The 15,424-nt window shown below is 54.3% G+C and overlaps 1 protein-coding gene across 1 annotated transcript; it reads right to left on the bottom strand.

The window, feature by feature from the left end:
• Positions 1–4,298: 4,298 nt before the first annotated feature.
• Srxn1 (sulfiredoxin 1) lies at positions 4,299–8,329 on the bottom strand. The gene is made up of 2 exons (XM_048348948.1): positions 8,117–8,329; positions 4,299–5,421 (listed from the first exon to the last, which is right to left on the bottom strand). The coding sequence occupies exons 1-2, from the start codon at positions 8,324–8,326 to the stop codon at positions 5,218–5,220; spliced, it is 414 nt and encodes a 137-aa protein (XP_048204905.1). The 5' UTR covers positions 8,327–8,329; the 3' UTR covers positions 4,299–5,217.
• Between the last annotated feature and the right edge of the window lie 7,095 nt (positions 8,330–15,424).

Raw genomic sequence — 15,424 nt, 5'->3', positions numbered from 1 at the left:
TAGGGCCTCGTGTATCCGAGGCAGGCACTCTTGCCACTAGGCTATATCCCCAGCCCGGAGGTTTCTTTTTAGATGATGTCACCCCTTCCCTTACTTTTGCCAGTGCTTTGGTATGTCTTGACAGGGCCTCCTTAGGTAGTACCAGTTGCCTTTGGATTCTCCCTTGTCCTGCCTCAGCCCCTGGGCCTCCAGAATGCTGGGATTACAGGCATGCACAGCCATGTGTGTGTCAGATCTGTGGGGGATTAGCAGGTTCTGTGTGATGTCCTGTCCTGTCTGGGCAGCCCAGTGCTGCCTTTGCCCCAGGCTGGGGCATCGGATGGGGACTCCATAGCCGCCCTCAATTCTGGAGGACACAAAGGCACCATCCAGCTTCATGCCTTTCTTTGGTTCTTAACCATGATCATGACATTGAAAAAGGTAAAGAGAGCTGGGTGCTGCTGGCTCACACTCAGCTGGCTGGTGACTCAGGAGGCTGAGATCTGAGGATCGCTGTTGGAAGCCAGCCTGGGGAAGCCAGCCAAATCCAAGAGATTATCTCCAATTAACCACCAAAGAGCTGGAAGTGGAGCTGGAGTGATTTGAGCCAGGTTTGAGCATAAGGCCCTGAGTTCAAGCCCCAGTTCCTCTCCCTACTCCCCCCTCCCCCCCCACACACACCAAGGAAAATGAAGACGGAGATGAGGCACAGAGAAGGAACACAGGCTCCCAAACTCTGCTGGGTGAAGGGAACCAGTAAGAAATCCCTGATGAGCCACCCTGGAGAGCAAGGGGCCAGTATCTGAGAAGGGGAAAGAGAGCCTGAGCCAGGGCCAGGCAGCCTGCTCCTACATGCACAAACAGAGAGAGCACAGGATGGCAACCAGGAGCAGCAGGGAGCAAACTCAAACCCCCAAGGGACCACTGACAGGTCAGACTCATAAATGGCTATTGTTTCCTGGAGCACTATGCAGCAATGACAAAGAAGGGCCTAATCCACACAGGAGTTATTTATTCAGCTTCTGTTTATTGGCCACATACAAGGTATGCTGCCTGTTCTCAGCACTGGTTCCGCAGTAAGAAGCAGGTCGGATCTGGTCCTGCTCCAGGATTCACATTCTAGTGGGTGGCATGACAAGTGCCAGGAAGAAAATAAAACTGGACAGGGGGCAGAATGAGGGGAGGCCTTGAGCAGAGGCCAGCATGGGAGAAGAGCCTAGCCGCCCGTGGGGCTACTGAGAGCCCCTGCAAGTAAGATGAAAGGAGCCATGTCCTTCACTCCCACCGGCACCCCGAATGCTGGAAAGCCACGCTCCCCAGATGGCCAGGACTAGGATTCATCATGGCCTTCTGCTTTGCCCTGTTGAATTATTTGCTATTTCCGTCTCTTTTTGAGACAGAGTCTCACTATGTAGGTCAGGCTGGCCTCAGTCTCCCAAGTGCTGTAATAACAGGAATGCACCGCCCCACCTGGCTTCCTATCTTAAAACGTGGGTAACTCTGTATGATTATAAAATTAAATGATGAAAATCTGCTGTTAGCTGGGGGAGTGGAGGCTCACTCCTGAAATTCTAGCTCTGCAGGAGGCTGAGGTCTGAGCATCACCGTTACCAGGTGGGAAAGTCCACAAGAATCGGATCTCCAGGGGCTGGGGATATGGCCTAGTGGCTAGAGCGCTTGCCTCTTATACTTGAAGCCCTGGGTTCGATTCCCCAGCACCACATATACAGAAAATGGCCAGAAGGGGCGCTGTGACTCAAGTGGCAGAGTGCTAGCCTTGAGCAAAAAGAAGCCAGGGACAGTGCTCAGGCCCTCAGTCCAAGGCCCAGGACTGGCAAAAAAAAAAAAAAAAAAAAAAAAAAATCGGATCTCCAATTAAACAGCCAAAAGCCGGAAGTGGCACTGTGGTGAGTAAAGCAACAACAACAAAAAAGAGCTCAGAAAAGCATCCAGGCTTTAAGTTCAAGCTCCATGATAGGTGCATGCGTACACACGCGCGCGCGCGCGTGCACACACACACACACACACATCATAACTCACAAAAATCTGCCCTGGTGAACGGGGTTGGTTCAAAGGCGGTGAGGATCTCGGGGACCCTGTACAAGTTATTCCCTGGATCCAGGTTCCAGGCAAGAGGGAACAGACACGTGGGGTCGTGGGAGCCCCGAATAGGGACCCCTTTGTGAAAGAGCCCAGAAGCTTCTTGAAGGTGACTTTTCCGAAGGAGCTTGGTTCCATAAGCATAGGCAGGCACATGTCAAGAGTAGACAGGACAAGCAGAACCTGAACTTCACCTCCTGCCTTCAAGCCAGGCCTCATTTCCAGGCCTGAACCTGCGGGGCAGCATCCTAGCCTCCCTCAGTCAGACCTTCTTTGCCACAGCAGCAACTCTGCAACCCAGAGGCCCAGCCCTGCTCCGGGGACAGGAAGACTACGCCACCTGCTGGTAGCAGAGAAACACAGCTGTCAGTCCTCATTCCCAGTTAACCTGCAGGCCACGCCTTCCCAAGTCGGGCTCCCCTTACCTAAGCCACATTCCCAGACCCAAGTCTAAACAAGCGGGGCTCCCCTTACCTAAGCCACATTCCCAGACCCAAGTCTAATCTGTATGGTCCTCCCCATCTGCCTGGTGGGGCCGTCCTTTCAAGAAGGAACAACCTCTTTTAAGAAGGGGTGAGCACATTCGTACAGTGTGTGCAGAGGGCTCTTTGGTTAAGACTGGCACAGCAACTCACAAGCATGACCATTGCTTTCCTGACACTCGACACAAACTCAGAGGGTAGGTAGCTGGGCTTGTAAAACTCCTCCAGGAAAGAGAACGTCTTACCCACACTGGCCCCAGAACACAGATTTCCTGGGCACAGCATGGGCCTTGGTGTGCTAGTGCCTGTGTGTGCACCTGTGTGTGTGTCACGGTATTTGAATACAATCAATACAGTCTAAATATGAGGTTCTTGGCCAGGGGCTCATAGCTCACATCTATAACCTTAGCTACTCAGGGGACTGAGATTTGAGGATCAAAGCTAGTTCAAAGCTAGCCTGGGCTGGAAAGCCTGTGACTCTTATTTCCAATTAACCAGAAAACCAGAACTGGTGGCCTTGAGTATAAAAGCTCAGGGAGAGTGCCCTGGCCCTGAGTTCAAGCTCCATAGCTGACAAAAGTAAATAAATAGATGGATGGATGGAGGTTTTTAATGGGGTGTTATAGTACATTCCTGCAATCCCAGCTACATAGGAGGTAAAAATGAGAGGACTGTGTTTCTAGGCAAGACCTTGCCTTAACAGGTTGAACTGAAAACTTTGTACAACTATCTTAAGAAGAATAAAAAGACCTAGTTTCAAGAAACAAGCTGAGAGAAAAAAAAAAAAAGAAAGAAACAAGCTGGGTATCAAGGTAGAGATTACTTGAGAGATAGATATGGGAGGATTGTGGTTAGAGGCTGGTCCTAGGGAGAAAGCATGAGTGCCTATCTGAAAACAAGCAAAAGGGGCTGGGGATGTGGTTTGAAATGTGGAGCACTTATGTGTTCAAACTCTAGTACTGTTTGGGGCTGGGGACATAGCCTAGTGGCAAGAGTGCCTGCCTCGGATACACGAGGCCCTAGGTTCGATTCCCCAGCACCACATATACAGAAAACGGCCAGAAGGGGCGCTGTGGCTCAAGTGGCAGAGTGCTAGCCTTGAGCAAAAAGAAGCCAGGGACAGTGCTCAGGTCCTGAGTCCAAGGCCCAGGACTGGCCAAAAAAAAAAAACCAGAAAAAAAAAAAACTCTAGTACTGTTGAATCAAATAAATAGTGGTCCTTGGCTAAGGCCCCTAAGTGGAGCCCAGCCCAGCAGCCTGAGAACCTACCCCCCCATCTAAAGCTGTTGCGACTCCTTTGTTATTAAACTTTTATTCTAGATGTACAGAGGAGGTACAGTTGGTACAGAGTCTCCCACATTCTTCACCCAGTCCATCCCAAGGTCACAGGAAGTCATAAATCACCATAGCACAGGTGGTCCACACTAAGAGGTGCCAAACCATGCCAGATCTCCAGCTGTCCTGCCAGTGTAGAGCCACAGTGGATTTCTGGTTTTCTGGTGGTTGACAGAAGTCTCACGGACTTTCCTGCCTGGGCTGGCTTTGAACTACAGTCCTCAGATCTCAGCCTCCTCAGTAGCTAGGATTATAGGCCTGAGCCACCAGCGCTCAGCTCCAATGTCACTTTTTTTGTGTTCAGACTTAGTCTACTACCACCCACACTGCATCTGCTCCCCCTTCTCAGCCTTGCTCCCCGAACACCCGGGGTGACAAAGCTGCTGTCCTAGCTCTCCCGCTAGGGACACTGAGGCTTGGAAGTCCAGTGACTGGCCTCCCTGAGGTCAGGAGGACAGGCCCACCATGCCCTACACCTTCCTTTGCCAGCCACGCTTGCAGAAGCCCCTCTAGGATGCCCCACCTGTCCACCCCATCTGCTGGTGCTGACAGTAAAGGGTGCCTCTCCCTCCACCCTGGCCCCGAAATATCCAGACCTTCTCCTTTCCCCTAGATGCCCAAGGCCCAAGGGCAGGGCAGTGACTCAGAGTGGTTGAAGCTCTGTGTGTGTGAGGGTGTGAGAGAGACAGAGACAGAGAGAGAGAACCCCACCTCCCCAAGTCTCTGAAAGAAGTTTTTCTTTCTGATAAAAGTTGATAGGTCCAGCTGGTCTGGCCCTTCCCCTTTCCCTACTCCTTTCTTCACTGAACGTTGACAAGATTCCTGGAGATATGGCAGCCATCTTGCAACCATGAAGTAAAAAGCATTGCAGGCAAGCAGAAGAATCTGGTGAAATGAGCTTGGCTGAGTTTGTGAAGCAATGTCATGCTGGTCATTGGTCTCCAGATTCCAGGCCATGTGGAACAAACCCATTTTATTTAAGCCCCTGTCACTCAGGCTTTCTTTTATTTTCTATTGCACTGTCCACATAATAGGTATTATAAAGCCAAAAGTGTAGAAGGCCCTTGTCCCTGGGGACTGGCATGTGCCCCGTGACACAGGGCCTTGCTGTCCGTCTCCTTCCTCACACCCTTCTCAGGAATCCCTCAGGGACAAGGCTGTGGTCCCACCTGTGCAGAGGTGGAAACCGGGCATCCGGCTGCCGAGCCCAAGTCTCGGGCTGGGTAGTCAAAGCTGCTGTGCCCTGCCGGCCCACGGGGGGGGGGGGGGGGCGTCCAGCTGTGTCTTCAGGGCTCTTGGGGAAGGGTGGGGGCGGGTGCTGCTATTGCAAGTCGGGTGTGGACGCGCCCAGGTACACCCTCAGGTCGGAGAGGGTAGACTGCACCAGCTTGGCAGGGATGGTCTCTCGCTGCAGCTGCTGGTAGGCGGCATAGCGGTGGCAGCCACCGAAGGAGTAGAAGTAGTCGCCGCCCTGGGCCCCTTTGATCCAGAGGACGTCGATGGGGGGCACACTGTCTGGGTCCTCCTGGAGAGAAGGAGGCACAGGGCCAGTGAGCATGGACCACCCTCTACAGTGTGCAAAGCGGGCTGCTGTCAGCCTGCGTGGAACTCTGACAGCGCATGTGCAGTGTGCAAAGCGGGCTGCTGTCAGCCCGTGTGGAACTCCAACAGCACATGTGCACTGGCGTGGTGGAGCCAGCAGCCAGGGGCCCGGGAATGCTCTACGCTGGCTGCTCTGACAGCCTGAAGATCACACTGGGGGAAGGGGCTGACGCTGCAGCGAAGGGTCCCTCCCTCCCCCCCTCCCCCGAGACCAGGGTGTGAATCTTTCCTATAAACCATGCACAGCTCCACACCCAGGACAAGGCACAGTGGGGAGGAGATGCGGCCCTGATGGCCCTGACTTTTGGGGGTTTCAATGTAGGAGAGCAATGGGATGGCAGGAACCCAGGTGACATGACAGGGATGGGGCCCAGAGGCCTCTGAGGTGACGCTGAAGCAGAAACCCACTTGAACTCGCTTACATTGCGGGGCTCCAATCTCTGCTCTGCTATTTACCAGTTGTGTGAGCTCCTGTGCCTCTGTTACCCCATCTATCAAAATGTGTGTGTGTGTGTGTGTGTGTGTGTACAACAGATGGGCCCCACAGAGCAGATGAGCTTCATGAGTGACTGTACACGAAGTGCTCCTGCAGTGGAGCACTTCCCTGGACCACAGGAAGTGCTCAGTAATGTACACTGTGTATTACCTGAGGGAAGAGCATGCCACAAAGAAGAACAGCAAGTGTAAAGGCCCTGAGGCAAGAACAAGCTCCCTGTGCTGGAGGCCAGGGAAGAAGCCAGCAGACTAGAATGGACTGGAAAGGTGAAGGCTGGAAGGGGTCAGAAGGGTCAGCAGGAGCTGGATGTGGGTCAGCCCTGGAGATAGGTAAGATCTCACAAGGTCTTTGTTCCAGGCTGGTTTGGAATCCCCAAGTCCTCCAGCCTTGTGCTGGTGGGTGCTGGGGCGTCATGGTGGGTGGGCAGAATCCTAGTCCCTAAAGATTCCCCGGTCCTGGACTGGAGGTATGACTCAAGGGTGGAGTGCTTGCTTAGCACAAGCAGGAGCCTGGTTACTTCCCCAGCTGGTGAGCATGGCCTCTGTGGCAGAAGGGACTTTGAAGGGAACTAAGGATGTGAAGATCGGGTGGTTAGAACAGTTTACTCAGTCAATTCTGGGTGCAAAGTGGTCCCCAGAGATGTTAACAGTGGAAAAGCGAGTGTGGCTTTGTGGTAGAGTGCTTGCCCGGCCAGTGCAGAGTCCTGGCTCAACCTTCAGTACTGGGGGGAAAAAAAAGTGGAAGAGGGCTGGGCATGGCACACACCTGTAATCCCAACACTTGGGAAGCTGAGACAGGAGGGTTATGAGTTTGAGTCCTGCTGGGGTTACATAAGGAAATCCTGTCTCAAAAACACCCATAAAAAAGGAGAGTAAGTGGGAAAGGTAGGAGGGTGGCAGGAGTGGAGGGAGGAGAGGAGAGCCCCACCTGCTCCTGCTGCCTTGGAATGAGGAAGAGGCCTGGGCACCTAGGACCCTGGGCCCCTGGGCCCCTGGATTCCTGAACTGTAAAGTGATAGGTACACACCTATCACTGAAGTCACACCGTTGGTGGCAATGTGATACAGTGGCCATGGGAAACTACCTGGGTGGTCACTTGCAGAGGCAGAGCTGGTCCTGTCAGCCCTCAAGGAGCCTGAGGGTGCAGCCTCGGAAGATAATGTCCAAACAGGTCTTAGAAACTGAGGGGGATGTTCAGTCTCCAGTAGCTATACAGGAGGTCCCAGGGACCCTAGCCCAAGAGGGGAGGGGAGATGCAGACACAAGAGAAGGAAGAAATAGTAAAGCAGAGACAGTAGGAGTTTCCTGACAGGGGGAAAAGCCTGTGCAGGGGCCCAGTGGTGGAGAGAGGGTGCAGAATTAGATCCCCTCCCACCAAGATGGTAGGCCAAGACGACAAAGACCCTGCTGGTGTGAAGTTCACAGGGCTGGACAGGCAATACGATATACACAGGCTATGTGGGCAGAAGCACTACACAGAAAAGCGTCTCAGGAAGTAGGGACCGGGGCAAGGACTTGTAAGAAGGAAGGTCAGGGAGTCAGAGGTGGCAGGCAGGCAGGAAGCAGTCTTGTGGACGGCTGGGGAGGTGGCTCCACTCAAAGTTCTAGATCTGAAAAGCAGTATGGACTGTACAAGTGGAGTTCAGGGGTCCCAGGTGCTCACTGCTCAAGGGTCTAGAAGGGACAAGAAGCCATGTAGGCCTAACTTGACACATTCCAGTATCTCCTCCCCCCCCCCCCCCCCACCAATAGCACCTGCCTTCTACAACACCTGCCCTTCAGGTGAGTCTGACCCCAGTCCTCTCCCACTCCCAGAGGCAGAGCTGATCCTGTCAGCAAAAGAGGTGGGTCCTCCTAGCAGCAAAAGTGAGGCACTCCCCGAGCCTCAGTTTCTTGGGGGCAATATAAACTTAACAGAGCTTGCAGCGCGAGGCTGCTGGTTTAAGAGTTACCCATCGGTCTCTGTTTTCACTGTCTAGCCCCATTCCCTTCTAGCTCAAGTGAGGAGGGAGCAGAGGCCCAGAGAGGCCGGGGCACTTGGTCAAGGTCACACAGCCGCCGCCGAGCTCCACCTGCGCACCGCGTCCTCCCTCCCGCCTGCGGGCCGGCCTCCCCGGGCTCACCCGGATGGTGTCCACTAGGCTCTGCACCTTGGCCGGGTCCAGCACGGAGGGCAGCGGCCGGATGAGCACGCTCAGCGGCACGTTGTGCACGGCGGCGATGCAGCCCGAGTGGATGCTGCCCCCCTGCGCGCCGCCGCTCCTCTGCTCGGGCCCCTCGGGCGCCCGCCCGGCACCCGCCCTGCCCAGCGATCCGCCCGCACGCAGCCCCATAGCGCCGCCACTTCCGCGAGGCCGCGACGCCTCTCGGCTTTAAGTAACCCCGGGCCGTACCATTAGTGCGGCCGGCGGGGGTGGACGGGCGGCGCGCTCCTCCCGCCAGCCCGCGTGGTCCTGCCCGTCCCCAGCGAGAGCCGAGCCACACTCCCTTGACCCTCCGCTGGGGGGCGCCTCGTCGCCCCCGCCCGCGGCGCGCGCCGTGGACGCGCCCGGGCGCTGACTCGGGGTGAGTCTGCCGGTGACGGGGCGGCTGGGCGGCGGGGCAGCGGGGTGCGTGACGTGCGGCGCGGTGACTCAGGCCCGGGGCGGGGACGCGGTGCCTGGGACCTGCCGAGTCGGCATGAGTCGGCAGAGCCGGCTGTGCCCACCGGCCGCCCGGTCGCGGGAACCCTGGGGAGGCCCGTGGCTCTGCTCCCGGGCCCCGCCACCTTCCAGCAGCCTGACTAGGTACGCGAGACGGTCGGCCCCACTTTGCAGATGAGGAAACTGCGGCTGTGATGTATTCACCCTGGCCCACTTCTAGCAAGTGGCGGAAATCCGGGTTCAAATCCAGACACCCGGACTCGGTGGTCCCCTCTCCACCCTTCCGCGGGCCTCCCCTTGGTTCAGCGATAGAAATGGTGGGGCTCCCTCCTGCCCGTCCACGATGCCCGGTATCCCCGCGCGACCACCAGGAAGTAGGTGAGGAAAGCAGGTCAGCTGAGAGTGAAAGGTCATCCGAGGGCAAAGCGGACCACCTAACCACAGACCTGGGTTACAGATAGGTGTGGCGGATTTCCTGCTCACCTGGTTGCCCATACATACTCAGCTGGAGAAAGCCACAGATGGTTGGGGACTGTCAGAGTCCCTTCCATGCGCAAGGACAGTTGACACCTCTGATGAGAGGGGCTGCAAGGTTCAAAGGGGGCTTATGGGATGTGTAGTGAGGTATCTTTGGGAGGGTGGGAGGCCAGTCAGGGGTGTGTGGATGAGAAGCCCGCCTTGGCAGACCCCTGGGATTTAGTCTTTCTGGGGTCTTTGAAGAACCACCATACAAGCCAGGCATAGTGGTGCACATTTGCCATCCCAGCTGTGGCAGGAAATATAAATAGGAGGATCATGGTACTGGTTAGTGGAGATGAGGTGTGGGATGGAGGAAATGAAACACTAATTTAGCCAGAGCAAAAAAAAAAAAGACTGGAGGCATGGCTCATGCAGTACAGCACCTCTATAGCAAGGACAAAGCTTGAGTTCAAACCACAAGAAAAGAAAAAAAAAAGAACCACCATGCACAGTGCACCAGGGACCATGCACCATGCACCAGGGACAGTGGTGGGGTGTTGAAGCTCTCTGTTTATTGTGACCTGATTAGCTAAAGGGACAAAGGTCAGGACACCCAAGTTCCTTTTCTGTCCAAAGTACCCAGCTTCTATGTCTGTGGTTTGTATCCAAAGGAACTGGACCCCCCACTTCGCTCTCAGTGGCTGTCCTTTTCCACTCATTGTTCAGAGAGACTCTTCTACACAAGCCACACAGAGGACCTTGAATGTTTTGGGAAGATGAAAAGGTTTCTGGACCACAGAAGTAACATAACTAGAAATCTTCCGTCCCTGAACTATGATTGTCCATTTGTACCATGTGGATGGCAGGCTTCTGTCCCCATTTTGGGTTCTCTTTCTTCCCCGTTTTCCTCTCCATCTCCAAATACCCTCAACCCCAACCAAATCCTAAGTACCTGCTTGTATTTTATGCAGAAAGTTTGCTGCTCTTGTTTGCGTGTGTTGCCTGCTGAACATCTCTTCTGGAGTTCCAGGCAGCTTTGCCTGTTGCTACTGCTCTTCGTGGTCACAAGATGATTGCCAATGCCAGTCTCCTTCTGAGTTCATGTTGGAGAACAGAGAGCGCCTCTCCACAAAGCCATGAGGACAGCCAGTCTTCACTGTTCAGTGTGACTGGTCTAACCTGAGCTGTGTGAACCCAGGGTGATGGACATTCTCCAGGGCCAGGCCATGTGCCGAGCATGAGGGCTAGAACCTGTCGTCCATGGGGATGGCTGTGATGGGCTTTGAAAGGACAATGAGCCACATTCCTGGGGTTCCTCACAGCCACTTGGAGGTGGGTGAAGTGATGGGCAGATGCCAGAGCCAATGTGAGATTTGTTGATGAGAGATGGGTATGGACCAGAGAAGGATTTGGCAGAGGGCTAAATGTGAGCATTCCCCCCTTGATCTACTTCTGATTTAGCTGCAGATCTGGAAAGTTCTGTGCAAGCTAAGACTCACCTGGCACTTCTAGCTCTCGTCCAGAGCTCCCTGTGGCTCCCATGTCTTACAACTCTACAGCAGCCTGTGTATTTGCAGCTTGTGCCAGTGCTGGGGGCAGAGGCCAATCCATACATCAGTCTTCCATTGTCACAGGTAGACAATCTGGAGAGATGTGCTAGGCCATCTGGACCTTTCTGGACCCTTCTCAGAGACCAGCAGTTGACAGCCCACTGCTACAGCAGTAGCCTCACTGTCAACCTCTGCCCTCTACTTCCTGCCCCTCATTCTACTTCCTCCCACACAACAGCCTGCATCCACATCTCAATCTTTGCTGTCAGCGAACTAAGACTTCAGATTAAGGGAGCCATGTATGCTAGTCATCTTCAAAGCCCTTTACCTTGCCAGAGTTGAAATTGCACCAAGTGACATGTGTGCTTGAGCCACTCACCTGTTCATGCCTTTGTTTCTGAGATGCACTCTTCATGACTGTAACAATTACTTGGGTGAAACAATTTAAGAAAGGAATATTCAGCTGGGCCACCAGTAGCTCAAGCATGTAATCTCAGCTTCTTAGGAGGCCTAGATCTGAGGATCCTGAGATCTGAGGATCCCAGTTTGAAGTCAGCCCTGGGCAGGAAAGTCTGTGATACTCTTATCTCCAGTTAGCTACCAAAAAGCCAGAAGTGGAGCTGTGGCTTAAGTGGCAGAGCTCTAATCTTGAGCCAAAAAGCTTAGGGACAGTGCCCAGGCCCTGAGTTCAAGCCCTAGGACCATCATTGAGAGAGAAAGAGAGAGAGAGAGAGGATTTAATTTGAACTGGTGGCTTCAGAGGTTCAGCCTGTGGTTAGCTGGCTCCCATTGCTTCTGGGATTGTGAACAGTAAAGCAGAACCATCACAGTGCAGCAAACTGGAGCATTTCATGGAGGACAGGAAGTAGAGAGAAGTAACAGGAAAGGGCGGGACAAAACACACCCTCCAGCCAGGTGCTGGTGGCTCATTCCTGTAATCCTAGCTACTCAGGAAGCTGAGATCTGAGAATTGTGGTTCAAAGACAGCCTGGGCAGGAAAGTCTGTAAGACTCTTATAGAGTCAAGTCCCACAACCAAAAATCCCCCAAAGGGCTGGAAATATGGCCTAGTGGCAAGAGTGCTTGCCTCCTACACATGAAGCTCTCGGTTCGATTCCCCAGCACCACATATATGGAAAATGGCCAGAAGGGGCGCTGTGGCTCAGGTGGCAGAGTGCTAGCCTTGAGCCGGAAGAAGCCAGGGATGGTGCTCAGGCCCTGAGTCCAAGGCCCAGGACTGGCCAAAAACAACAACAACAAAAAAAACCCAAAACCCCTACAAAAAACCCAAACACCGTCTAAACACACACCTCATGACCTAAGGCTCACTTTCTCCCAGTAGTCTATTCAGATTGTGAATCTATCAAAGGACTAGTCCATGGATGAAGGCAGAGCCCTCATGAATCCATCAATTCTCTAAAGCCCTGCCTCTGAACACTACCCAAGGCTTCCATACATGAGGCCAATCCACAAATTTCCCAATCTGTAAAATAGACATAACAATGTCTAATTCATGGCATTGTTAAAAGAATATATAGTGATGATGCCAGAGAAATCCTTAGAGCAGTGTGCAACACTTTGTAAATACTCTAAATATTTTGTTTGGTTGTATCTTAATAATAGCTCTTAGACCTCTGTACATTCATACTTCCAGATTCATCTTGACATATTAGTCCATATTTTTGTTTGCAAGTGGCAGAAAGAACAAATCAGCTTAATGAACATGGATGGGGGGGGGGGAGTTGTGTGCATCTACAACTGTGGGATCAAACTGAACCTCCAGGAAAAGTGGGCTCAACAATATTCTCCCATCTTTCATTCAGCAAAGAGGTTTAGTTCCACCTGACCAGAACACAGCTGCCAACAGGGGTGATGCTTGGTGGTTTCTTGTAAAAGAGACTTGAAAAATACCTGCATTTGGTGGTGTCTGCTCCCTGTACCCCAAATGGATAAGATAGCTGCAGCAGCCAGTCGCCACACAGAGCTATGTGCAAATTTAAGGCATGCAGCCAGTGCCTCTGCCTCTGACCCCATTGGAGAACTTGTGTGGATATGGATGTGCGTTGGTACACTGCCTATAAAAGGAGGAAGCTTACCTGAGGCTTGAGGGAGGTGACATTCCTACCCACAGATGCCCTCTCCTCCAACTAGCATCCAGCCCTCAAAGTGAACAGGCCTCATGAGTCTTTGTACAAGTTGGGGGTTAGCAGCCAGGGATATTAAATTAGGCAAGGGCAGGTTTGTATTTTAAAAGATCACCAAGGATCCAGGTGCCAATTGCTCACACCTGCAATCCTAGCTACTCAGGAGGCTGAGATGTGAGGATTGAAGTTGAAAGCCAGCCCAGGCGGGTAAGTCTGTGAGATGCTTCTCTCCAGTGAACCACCATAAAATCTGAAATGGTGCTGTGGCTCAAAGTGGTAGAGTAATAGCTTTAATAAAAAAAAAAAAAATGCTCAGGGACAGTACCCAGGCCCTGAGTTCAAGCCCCCGTAGCTGACCAAAGAAAAGAAGGGAAAAAAAGGCAGTTAGTGGGCCAAGGAGGATGGACTGGTGTTCCCATGCGTTTCTGAACATGCTGGGTGACAGCACAGGACCTCTAAGGACAGCTCACAGGCTTTGGAAAGACAGTGTTCTTGCCCTCTTGGTTAGGCTGCACATACACCTCTAATGGAATGGCTGGCAAGGGGTCGAGCAGTAGGGGAATGGGTGGGGGAATAATACAGGGCTTAGAAACTGGCTGCCAATGGACAAATCTGCCTGCTGTGGTATTTCTTTGGCTGGTGTAGTTAATTTGAATGGAATTGTTTAAGGAGAGACACAATTAGTGTCAGATTAGTCACAGGCTCCACCCTTCGCTAATGTCTTAAGGGAATTCATAACACAAAGGACATTCCCTTGTGTTATAATCTGGCTCTTATTTGAAGAACATTTCTTATTGAGGATGCCCTTAGACCGCGTGGATGCCAAGGAACCCCTGGTGGCTGCTACAGGCAGGAGAGAGAGCGAGACAGAGAGAGACACACTAGCTGTCTCTGAAGAGCGGCCCTTGCCCTTTCCCCCTCACAAGGTCGTCTAGAGGCGCTGCCAAGTGGCCAAAGTCCCTTTAATATCCCTGAATTGCGTTACAAGTAATACTGCTGAATGTAGGGAAGGGGATGGGAATGGGGGTAGGGGTGAAGGAGGGAGGGGGAGCGCCAAGCGCTCATACAAAATATGGCCAAAAGGCTTAGCATGCATGGAAAATTATTGCTGTCAGAAGTTCCTATTTACAGGATCAACACCCTCCATCGTTGCTTCTGCAACCCCACTCTCCCACCATCCCTGCTGCCTCCCTTCCCCATGTGGGGGTTGGGGCACCCTCCTTTGTGGCTCGGGTGGGAGCGGTGGGAGGGCCCAGGACTGGAGTCGGCCTGCCGGGGGCTGGCGGCGGGAGGCAGGGGCGTGTGCTTAAAGCCGAGGGGGCCGGGCCCTGCGCGGAGGGGTGTGCTTCGGTCCTCGCCCAGGCATGCAGGAGCGCGGCGGAGGAGGTAGTGGCAGCCCGCGGGCGGCTGTCTGGCAGCCCCTCTGCCCGGGAGAGTTGCATAGACGTGGCCGGGAGAGAGCGCGCTCCTCCCGGGGAGCAGGCCAGAGGCCCCAGCGGGGTCCGGGGCTCAGTCGGTCCCTGGAACCTGGGGTCCCTTCGAGACGAGGAATAAATAAGAAAGAATCTCTCCGGGCTCCCTGGAGCAGGAGTGGAAGGCTCAGGAGGGCGGGGACCTGCCCCGTGTTGGGACCTCCCGAAGCCCCCACCTCCCCACTCCCCTCCCCACTTCTGATCAAGGTCAGGCCCGCTGAGGGCGAGGATCCTCCCGGATTTGGGGAGCCCGGTAGCCCAGTATGGCCTGTGCCTCAGGCTTCCCCAGCTGGCTTCCTGACCTCCCAGTCCAGCTGGGGAAGCCAGACTGTCCCTGGGTGAAGCCAAGAGGTTAAATACAATAATAAATAGATAAATAAATAAATACACAAATAAATAACGGGAGGGGCCCGGGCGGACAACAGGGACGGGCACTGGTGAGGTGCTCCAGGCCTCCCGCAGCAAACAAGGAGGGGAGCCTGTAGTCCAGGGTGGGGGGGAAAGTGCTCAGAGACTCCGGGAGAGGACAGCTCTGGGCCAGGGGGACCAAGACCCTGAACTGACCCTCAAGTTGCCCTGCGTGAGAGGCATGAGAGAGGAGGGGAGGGTCAGGGGGTGTGGAAGAGGTGAGAAGTGCGGGTGGAGGGAACGAACGGCTGTTCCCAAGGCCCTGGCACGGAGGAGACGGAACAGGCGAGGATTCGCTCCCCAGGTGGACACGCAAGGAAACTCAGCAGAGGCCCGAGGGTGTTGGTCTGAGGTTGGATGGGGGACTGCGGAACCTGCCTCATCTCAGTACGGATAGAGAAACGGAGGCAGGCCTGGGCGTCAAGGGTAGCTCTAGGCCTTAGACGGAGGCCTCCACTAGGGAGGAGCGGGGGGCGGGGGGGGTCAGCGACTCAACTGAAGGGCGAGAGGGCAGGACTGAAAGTTAGGAGAGACTTCCGGCTAGGAGAGAGGGAAGGGACAGCGGTTCGGGCTTGGTGCCTGAGTTGGGAGCCTCGAAGGGGTGGACGGGGGGGGGGGTGTGAAGTGGGGGACAGGGATGGGGGAGTATGTGTCAAGGTCCCGGTGATGCCGGGAGGAAAAGAGCGCGGGAAGGGGCTGGTGGGCCAGGAGGGCGTGGACGAGGGGACGCGGCGGCGGGGGCGGCGGGGCGCGCGGC

Source organism: Perognathus longimembris, chromosome 6, assembly GCF_023159225.1.
Source record: "Perognathus longimembris pacificus isolate PPM17 chromosome 6, ASM2315922v1, whole genome shotgun sequence".
Lineage (NCBI taxonomy): Eukaryota > Metazoa > Chordata > Mammalia > Rodentia > Heteromyidae > Perognathus > Perognathus longimembris.
This window is presented reverse-complemented; position numbering and strand designations above follow the sequence as displayed.

What these genes read in the sequence shown, in the direction of transcription:
- Srxn1 (XM_048348948.1), bottom strand. Translation starts at nt 8,326, where the DNA reads ATGGGGCTGCGTGCGGGCGGATCGCTGGGCAGGGCGGGTGCCGGGCGG. An exon ending in GCCTAGTGGACACCATCCGG is followed by an intron (nt 5,422 to 8,116) that starts GTGAGCCCGGGG and finishes CCTTCTCTCCAG; the next exon opens with GAGGACCCAGACAGTGTGCC.